The 10879-nt window shown below is 35.2% G+C and overlaps 1 protein-coding gene across 1 annotated transcript in view; it reads right to left on the reverse strand.

Moving 5' to 3' along the window:
• Positions 1 to 10879, reverse strand: part of LRP1B (LDL receptor related protein 1B) — a 595001-nt gene that overhangs the window by 157959 nt on the left and 426163 nt on the right. The window contains 2 exon segments of the mRNA XM_035897882.1: positions 8517 to 8721; positions 10145 to 10334. Of these exon segments, the coding sequence (XP_035753775.1) occupies positions 8517 to 8721; positions 10145 to 10334 (395 nt within the window).

Raw genomic sequence — 10879 nt, forward strand, 5'->3', positions numbered from 1 at the left:
TATTTATAAAAACTTTTCTTGTTATCCCTTACAGCAGTGGCCAGGTTAAATTCCAGCTGGGCTTTTGCCTTTCTAATTTCCTCTCTGCATAACCTGACAAGATCCCTGTACTCTTCTTGGGTTGCCTGCCCCTTCTTCCAGAGCTGGTAAGCTCTCCCTTTTTTCCTTAGTCGCAGTAGTAGACCTCTGTCCAGCCAGGCCGGTCGTCTTCCCCGCCTATTTGCCTTACGGCACATGGGGACAGCCTGCTCCTGTGCCTTTAAGACTTCTTCCTTGAAAAATACCCAGCCTTCTTGGACCCCTTTGCCCTTCAGGACTGTCTCCCAAGGGACTCTCCCAACCAGCGTTCTGAGCAGGTCGAAGTCTGCCCTCCGGAAATCCATGGTGGCGGTGTTGCTGACCCCATGTCATGTTTATGTTTCTAAATCTTGTATTCTGTACAGCTTGCATATTCATTCTTCCCAGCAGTGTCTGAAGCTCTGGACAGGGATATCTCCATATTCACCATCAGGATCGTGTAATGTAAATTCAGGTTCTTACACTGTGACCCTACTGAAATCCTCCTCGGGTGGCCCCATCTGCCTGGCCCAGGAGGGGTAGAAAGCACAAAAGGGTCTGCCCAATTCTTCCTGCTTCCTTTTTTCTTGCTGATTGCTTGTCTCTAACAAAAATAATGATGGAAGCCAATACAAGCACTTTGCAGATTTATTCCTCTGAGTTATTGATAGTAATCTGACGAGCTTTCGATCAAGACTCAAGACGACTGCCGCAGTCTTTCAGGGAATGCACGTACCCAAATACATAACACAGAGAAGAAAACCAATGCAGAATCAACGATCACTATTCATCTATAAGAAAAATTGTTTTTTCAAACTCTAAAAACTCCAAGATAATCAACTTATAGCAAGTTTTATATAAACTGCTGGCTGGGTAGCAGCAAATGACTCAAAGCAGTGCTCCCACTTACAAGAATACAGGCAAAAACCTCTTCACGTATCCCATCTGGAAGCACAATATCAACGCAAGCATAACGCCGCAATTGTAAAACTGCAGTACATGCTGCCTGTTGTCCAATAAAGGTTGCATAAACTGTGCTGGAATTGTAAAGCCGTTGTGCACACCGAGTCAGAGGGAAAAGGGACATAGTTCTGTAAGAAACTGAGCGTCTGTGTTACCCAGAGTACCATACATGAAACAACTTCTTAACACATGCCCGCAATGTACAGGTAAAGAGAACTAGAACGTACACCCTCAACCATCAAATTTAGTCAAGCCTGATATCAATCACAATGTCACAGAAATTTAATTCACAAAGGCCACATTCATGCACTCCCACAAACTATTGCACTACTGTATAAATGCCTAAGACCTTTTCTACAAAGGACAGACACTGTGAAAAAAGCACCCCATGCCACAGGAAAAAAAGTAAGAATTATGGTTATCAGCAATGTTTTCGGTCACAGAGGAGGGAAATGCGATACTCAATGAATGTGCAGACATTAAAAAAAGCAATGCTTTGCCATTCTGCATTACAAAAATCTGAACCGAACTTTTTTTTTCCACAGTAACAAGTTTTTAAACAGGGTTTTTAACGGTATGAAACAAAATCCATCATTTAAAGCCCCTGCCTTGACATATTTTGTCATAAGTCTATACTGATACCAAAAATTGCAACAATATATGTACAATTTTAAAACATTAAGGAAACCTGAACAAGACATCCCTACCATCCCCTTCCACCTGAACCAGTGAAGTCAGACACAACCAACAGTACACCACGAGTTTTAATGCTGAATGACACTGACATTCAGTGACAGCATGTACTGCGAGCTCTGAATAAGAGATGAAAAGTTTTCTCTGCTTCCTGTAAAGAGATAAGGAGACCTGGGGAGGAATGCCACAAGTAGCCGGGCAATTTAATTTTAACTATGGTTCTTTCTTTTTTAAGGTCTGATCTTTACGTTCTCCAGATAGCTTTTGTTTTAACATAAAGCTGCTCTAAATTTGAGGTATGTGTAATGCTTCCTCTAGAAATGCAAGACTGAAAAAGGGGAGGAGCCAGCCAGGTAGATATGTCAGGTAGACAATTTGTGCCACAATACAATAGTTTCAATGAATTATATAAAATCCTTATTAGATTGTTATTAATTAGATTCACAATAATTTTTACCATGACAATGCTTAACTTTTATAGAAAGATAGTGGTACTTTTTTTGAAGATGAGTGCATAAAATGAATGCATCAGCTTAAAATATGAGTTGCATTTAAGTATTTTAACTCTAATGAATGGCTTATTAATAACACTTCTCTTTCAAAATGCTTAATAAAGGGGCACTGAAATCTAATAAAGCTTTAAAAAGTTTTTTAAGGGCACTCTACTCCTCTAAGAAACCCAAATCTACTTAGAGTTCTATAACAGAATGACAAATCTAGTATAGAAAAGCACACTTAAAAAGGTTAAAATTAATGACAATGTAAAGTCAATTGAATAATAAAATCATTACACAAGCATAAAGCAATATCCATAATCTAAAAATAAAAAACATTTTAGATTAATATCAGAAAAACTCAGTCTGACAGAACTTATACAGAACACCACATTAATAAAAATTAGATAATGTATTTTATTCTTTCAAATAGAAGACAAAATAGTATGCCATATTTAATATTGAGTTATGAATACCTTTTTTAAAAGAGTACAAAGAATCTATGAAAAAAAAAAAATATGAGACTGTGATAGAGGGAAACCAGTTGCACAGCCAGGGGGAAAAAATAATCTAGAGTCCTAAGTTTTATATATTTGATTTAGCCTAAAAAAGATACACTTAAATCAGACTCGTTGTTTTTCTTGTTATTGATGTGGTTGCTTTAGTAAAAAGCAAAATTGCCATCTCTTCCTAGATAAACAAATCTATCAGCCTGGATCTGGAGTATCCTAATTCTGCCCTTCCAACACTGTGATGTTATTAGGACAAAAATCTTATGTTAACCAGAAAAAAAACCAAAAAAATTGAGGAGGGGCTAAGGTGGAAGGGGAGGTTAAAGACAGAAGAAGAAAGAAATTTGGTACTGAAGAGAACACTTGGGAGTTTATCAATTCCTCATTCCTGTTACCAGAAATCAGAAGAATTTCTAGACTAGGTTTATGTTGGGTTTTGTGGAAAAAGAGTGTCAAACATTGCTAAGCCCTACTAAAAATAATCATGTTTTTTGTTGATTGCTCTGAATAAAGACCATATTTTCATTATTGTCATATCTTTAATGCATGGAATTTTCTTTTAATTTGTTGTATCTTTCAAAAATACCTTTATAACAACTTGAATTGCAATCACATAACAAAGGATACAATGGACATACTAGAATACTGCATTTACCAAGAACAGCAAGATGCTGTTTCCATAGAATTGTCCAAGTGCAATGTTACAAAATCAGAAGTGCTTCCTCTTCAATAATTAATTTTTGTCTCTCCAGGCTAGAAATGAATGTTCAAGACACTGAAAACCAAACTGCAATGCTAAATTTGCAGTGTTCCAGCTGGTGCTTAGATTTGCAGTTCAGCTGAATGATATATTAAGCAACTGTACTTTTCAGTGCCATTCAAATGGAAAGTATACATCTCTGTAAATTACTACTATATTAACCAGGTTCTTTAAAACTACATGTGCATTAACTACACAATACTTATTTTCAACATCATAAACGACAATGACAAACTTCATCTAATGTTACATTTATTTCTATCTCCTAGAATTTTGTGGGATCCTGAGATACTATAAATAACCTTATTCTCCATAGCCCTAGAGTTTATTTTTATCTTTTCATTAATTCCTTTTTTCAGTTAATTTCGAACAGGCTCCCATCACTGGACATGAAGATATTTCAGCAAACAGTCCCAAACTAACAGAGTTGGCTCTGTGTTAACCAGCTACCTAGCTCACATGGATTAGAGGATTTTATTACCATTGGTTAGGGAATCCCTTTCATTAGGTTTGATCTTAGCATTACTTTACAAAACTACTCAAAGAAAGCAACTTATTAACGTCAATGGCGTGAACTCCCTAGAAAAACAACTAATTAAGCAGCAGGGAGGGGTGTATTCGTATTGGTTCTGGACTACTTCAGACATATGTTAAAGGGAAACATGGACATTTGGAAAGTTAGAAACATTCTTTTTGATTAGATTTGCAAGAGAAAAGAATCAAGAACAGAACATTCCCACTACAACTAATATATTTATACTGTGGAACAGAGAAAATTAAAATTCCACCACAACTTCACTTCTAGTACTATTAATTTCCATGATTATCCACACCATTCTAGCTGCTTTTGAAGCACAGAAAGAATGAATTAATTAAAAAGCCCGGAACCTAAAAACAAACTACCATAACAGGGGAAATAGGAGAGGCAAACCATGATGAACTTAAATGTCTAGGTGGTAAACTGTGCATGTTGTGCTAACAGCATCAATTTTTACTAGCGTTTCTTGTTTCTTTACTATTATTGCTTCTAGTGCTGTTTAACAAAATCACAAGGAAGCGGTAGAAACTCATGAAATAATTTCTCTATGGACAGCAGGCTCAATTTTATTTTATTTCTAGACAACCATCCAAGCTTAGTAAAATGTCTGCCTCCTAGTTGACATTATTTTCCTTTGGGTTAGTTTTCACTCTGATCGTTTATTAGCATACAGAGAATACAGCAATGTGATTCTTCAACTCAGAATCACATTCAGGTCCTTCATCTTTTTGCTCATGTTCAGATGTTAGTGAGAATCTTTTCTAAGACTTCTTAGCACATTCTGATTTTAATGGGGTCAGACATTCTACATTTCTCATTGTTAATATTTTGCATGATTTACCTCTGATCTGGCTACCTTGGCCAATCTTATTTCTATCCCACCTTAGTGAGTTATTCAGCCACTTCTCAAGGTAACATTGATGTCATCATGAATACCTTCCAAGAATTGACCAAAATTACTCTACTGTCCTCAATCTTACTGGTACTACAAGTAAATATAATGACATGTCTGAGAAGTAATTTTAGACATCAATCATAAAGTCAAGGTTTATATAAATGCACAGCCAAACCTTTAACTTCCATTTCTGCATTTAGTAGTTTGAAGAACAGATCTGATAAAACGTTACTGAAGATAACAGAAGCTGAACACCAACTTCAGAACTTGTTTAATTGCTTAAATACATAATTCCAACAGAATAAAAACATATATTCTAGAAATTGAAAGTTATAATTACCAAAAGGTTGCAGTTACATGAAGGTTATAATTACTGCAGACACCTCTAAAACCTTACTGGTTTTAACAATCACACCTGTAGGCCCACAAAACCGTAACTGAAACCAAAATATTCCAACCTGGATGTAGAAAATAATCAGACTTCTGTTCACAGGAAATTAAATATATTTCTAGGTTCTTGATAAAATGTTACAGAATACTCAACAGTGAAGAAAAGGAAAAAAATCAAAATATCTCATGATTTATTGGAAAAATAAGTCCAAACCATAAAAACAGCATATTTGCTGTTGGCTCAGTCTCTGCATTCATGACACAAAATGTTGTAATTTAAGCAGTAAGCACCTAAAAATAGCTGTGGCCACAATATTAAATCCAGCTAAGGGCAGGAGCAAAAACAGAAGAAAAAGGGGAAGGAATTGTGAAAAAAACAATTGCCTTTTTTTTTTTTTTTTTTTTTTAAACAGGAAGATCTGACAGAGCAGAACAAGACATGTTTAAAAAAACCCTGCATGTCTTCTAAGTAATAAAAAGGAACAAAAGCAACAACAAAAGTCTTCCAAACTTGAAAGAGTATTCCAGCAACCAAATACTAGTATTAAAATATCACCTTAACACAAAATCAATAAACTCTTACAATCCACTTAAAAGAGTCAATTTAATACTGCTAAATTTTTTTCTACCCATTCATTGTACTAGATTATTGTGGTGAGTGGAATGAAGAAAGAAGCTACTAACCTGGAAGAAATTTCATTACATTACATTAACATTTCATGTTCTACTACACAAATTCTACCTTTGTTAACCTAACAGATACTAGAAAGCAATGAAGCAGAGATTGTGAGGAAACGGGTAATCCATTCAAAATGGTTTTGAGGGGTGGCTGATGCCAGGACCTTAAAGAATCTCAGATCACCAGAACATCGGAATGATTATTACTTATATAATCCTAATATTACAGAAACCAGAGATCTCATCAAGCTGGACAGCATATGAATGAAGAAAACCAACTGCCCTGGAAATATTATTTCACCAGATCAATAATACAATTTCATGGTTGGATTCTGGCATTCTTGTATCAGTAAGTGACGAGCAACTGTGCTGAAGCACGGCTAGCGAAGCCAGTACATCTTAAGTGCAGATTTGAACGAAGCAGCCTAGCGCGGGTTTTTTTTTCTGGCATGACAATCCATATCCAACTATGGCAGGAGAAGTGCCTTCAGAACCCAGGAAACACACACAACTCTGTTTCAAAGCTCATAGCATGTGAGAACTCAGATCAGTGTTTTTGACAAGAGTTAGTTGATTCTCCCAAAACAGGCATTGGTGTAGGACAAGCAATAGTAGCATAGCTTTGTATAGGTAACATGCTAGAGCTCTCAAAAATACTTCAGAAGAGCATGCTGGACTCAGCTTAATGCTTTCAAGAGCTTTTTTTTGTTTGTTTACTGTAATGGGGAAGGAGAGTTAAAATGACAGAGATCCAAACAAAGAGATGATATACTAGGAAAGTTAGAAGTTTCAATGTTCAATGGCTAAGAAAGTTGAATGATCAGTTTGTCTTGCTGATGCAAACTAAAAGCCAGAGGTCTGATAAAAGGTGGGATTTTAGTAATGGTTTCTGCAGCTAAGCTGCATCATTTCCTATCTCATGTTTTTAATGCATATTTTGCTATATCCTGGGCATAGTGAAATTAAACTGCTTCCACATAACCTACTAATTATTTCTACTTAACTGACAACTTATTCAAAACCTTAAGCAGAACAGGATCAGGAAAGTAAAGCTAACTATGACAGCAAACCAGAAAAGCAACGGCAGTACAAGACAGACGTATACATCAGAAAGTGGAAATGCAGTCAAAATGAAGAGGGGAAAAAAAAATGAATACGCACTGAAAATAAAGTGTAAGAAAATAATTTAAGAATCCCTGTTGAACCAGAAGAGGAACAAAAGAATATCCAAAGTACAAGGAGGTATTTTCTAAGATGACAACGGAGTAACACATAGAAGATAAAGGAAAATATTTTTGAAATTATTCACTATTGATGATCTAAAGATATTTTTCTCTTTTGCTTAATAAATGTGACAAAACTGTTAGTGATACGGACAAATAACTTAGTAGATGTCAATGTACTTAAGCAAAACAAATCATTGGAATAAAATGGCTTGTATCTAAGTATTTTTGGACATCCTTAAGCTCCAAGAACTTAAGGCTGAGTGTCTGAATTGGCAATAAACTTACAGGCAAACACAATGAAGTATCAACACAAGTTTCTACCTGTGAAAGAAATAAAAGTTGCGTGTGTCTTTTAAATAGGCATTTTTAATTCACAAATGAACCTTACTTCAAGATAGGAGTTTGTAATTTACAATTATAAAAATGTAGATGTATACATCTCATGATGGAATAACATCGGGATAAGATTCCAGAAAAACATGTAATTCTCATTTAAGATGCAAAAAGATTTCAAAGGTTTTCTACAGTATATGAAGGAATTTTGGGTACATCAGCTCACTTTCATATCTATTCATGTAAAAAAACATTATCTTGTAGCGCTGGGAATTGAAAATACTAGCCAGAACATGCCCTTCATTTATTTTATCATGCATTTTGGGAGGTACAAAGTCCCTGAAAGGAAGACTTCATGAAATATGAGAAATGTAGAGCTAAACATGCAACAAAATCGTGAGCACAGATCAACTGCCTTCAGCATATTCCAAGCAAAAGGTCTATTTGAGCTGAAACTAATAGAGCACTCAAGGACCAAAATGTATTATGGTAAAAGAGTAATGGAGTGCAGTTGAACATATCTGAAAATGGATAGTTAGAAAAGAAAAAAAATAAGATTTGTAACACTTAAACATTACACAAAAGAAATTCTACTGCATTCAGAAAAAATTGGCACTGGAGGGAAAATTATAGTCATCCCATGTAAAGCAGAACATTTCTTTACCTCTTCTACTGAAGCTAGTTCTACATTTTTTTCAAGCTGATACAGATCATTTAGGACAGTGATGCCTCACGCTCAATACCAATGTAAACAGATTTTGTGGTCGGGGTCTGCATCTCCAGAAGGTCATCCAGAAATTGGAATGTGTTGAGTAAACAGAGCATTACTTGTAGATCAGAAATATTTTCAGTTTTAAGTCTAATATACAATTAATATTAGGAGAAGCTTAGGCAACTAAAGATCTTTCTGTAACATTTTAAAAGTGCTAAAAAATGCAAACAAGCAGATCTACAATGAATATGTTTGTTTTACTTACATATCTCTGTGATCCATCATATTCACACCTCTCAATTTTTCCCAAGCTGCCATCTGAAAAGTAAAGTTTCTCCGCCCTATGATCAATAGTAAGTCCATTTGGTGTCAGAATATCTGTACTAATGATAACCTGTGCATTTTTGCCTGAGAGGGTAGATCTCATGATGCTTGGGAGCTGCTCATTCCAGTTAGTCCAAAACATTAAGCTGTATTAAAATCAAAATAACAAAGAAAAGCATAAGATACATTTTATAATTTAATTCTCTATGAAATGAGCAACAGAAAAAAACATATGTCTTCAGAGACAATTATGAACGGCATCTATAAGAAACTGTGATAATCAATGGTGAATAAGAAAATGTGATAGCAAACATTCTATAAATTATAGCAGTTTCCTAGTTCATTAACTTGGATACGAGAACAGATTTTTTTCTCTTCACAGGTCTGTTCAATTCTGATCATGGCCTTATACTAATATACCATTACAATATAAAATTAATTCTGCTAATGTGTATATTAGTAATTTCTAACAGTGAAATTAATCTGCAGCTTTCCCCATATTAGAACTGGTATGCAGAAGGGTGATAATGGGGAATCAAGCGACCTTAATATACTCTACAGGAGGCACAGCTGGCCCCTTGCTACTGTTAAACAATGGTGAACAAAATTCCATGGAATGAGCTGTGGATGTAATTTATACACTGATCAGCGCCTGCCATACTCCCATTGCAATCTCCATCTGTATTTAGTTGGGGTTTTTGTGACACCTGGATAAATCGTATTTTACAATACAGCATGGACTCTTAATTTGCATAAGCTGTACATGAAGTCACGCATGGAAATAACCTCCTTCACTACCCATGCAACACCATACGTTCAGCTGTCACAAATTAAAAATAGAACATAATAAGGCAGAAATGTAGCCTGGCCTCCCCAAAGGGGAGACCAGTTAAAACAAGAAGAAAAAGCAGGTTGCCTTTCTTCCAGAATTAACAGAGAAGATTAAAGTAACTCAAATTTGAAAGACACTTATTAGCAAGAGGACGAAGTAGAAATATAAACCCTCCTATTATCTTACTAGGAAACACAATCTTCTTCAGAGTTGCAGGAAGGGAACTAAATTAGACTTCTTTCCAGGATGTTGTCCACAAGCACTGTAACTGTACATCTCTTGTCATATAAATATATACAGTGCTGATCTTTGTGATAAACACACAGGCATATCAATTTGCCACACAAGAAAATCATATTCCTTTATGTAAAAGCTTAAATTAATTTTGTTTTTATTTAAGCAATGATAGTAACATCTCTGACAAAAGAAATCAGTAAAATGATCACTCTTGATAATTTGCATTTAACTCACTTTCCTTAAAACCAGCTTGAATTGTTTAACATTCCGTGAAAACGTAATGATTATGTGGTCTGAAGCATAAAAACATATAAAATGGTGTATCTTAATTCTGCAATTGCTTTTAAAAAAATAATACTAAGATTTGTCTTCCAAACCAATAAATCTACTTAACCTTCATAGGGGTCAGCAGTATTAGTTGACTGTGAAATAAAGAAGCGCTGCTGTATCCTTGACATTAGGCAAAAATTAAAATCTGGTAAGAAAGATATAATACATACTTTTGGCATTCGTCTAGAGCTAATACATGCGGATGATCATCTTCAGACATTGTTATTACTGCTTCCCGATTGAAAGCTCCTCGACGTCTCTGGTCAACAGTGTGTCTTGTGATTGAGGATGTGGTTGAACTGGTCCAATAGAGAGTGTCCCAAGCTCTATGATAAGCAAGTCCCTCCACTGACCCAACATCTGGAACACATAGTTACAAACAGAGCAAATAAAACTCCTTCTAACAAGACGTTTGTTTTTCTTTTTCCTCAAAGTTGATCCTGCAGAATCACGGAGTTCAGCTATTTCAGCCTATTGACAATTCTTTTATTGTTTCACCTGCTTATTTTTTTATTGGAATCAAAGTCTTATTAAGTTTCCATAAATTTAAATAAAAAAAGAGTGCAAGATCACTATTAATAACCCTGTGCTATATTTGTCAATTCTAACACTCATTAAATTAATATTTTTACTACAGTGTCCCCAGATAATATATTAGAAATAATAAACGATTATTCAAGACAGCAATAATTTAGTCACAACTTCAAACATCATTTAAGCCAAGTCTTGGGCATGTTTTCACTAATTACTTGTATTATTTAGCATTATCTTTCGATGTATTTTCCAACACAGAAACACATTACATTAATAGGGATCAAAGTGTCCTGTTGTTATTAACTGTATAGGCTTTTTTTTAAACACCTGAAAAATACTGAAAGACGACCAACTCTGAGGGTGTCAGCATC

Source organism: Egretta garzetta, unplaced genomic scaffold (assembly GCF_000687185.1).
Source record: "Egretta garzetta isolate BGI_Z169 unplaced genomic scaffold, ASM68718v1 scaffold197, whole genome shotgun sequence".
Lineage (NCBI taxonomy): Eukaryota > Metazoa > Chordata > Aves > Pelecaniformes > Ardeidae > Egretta > Egretta garzetta.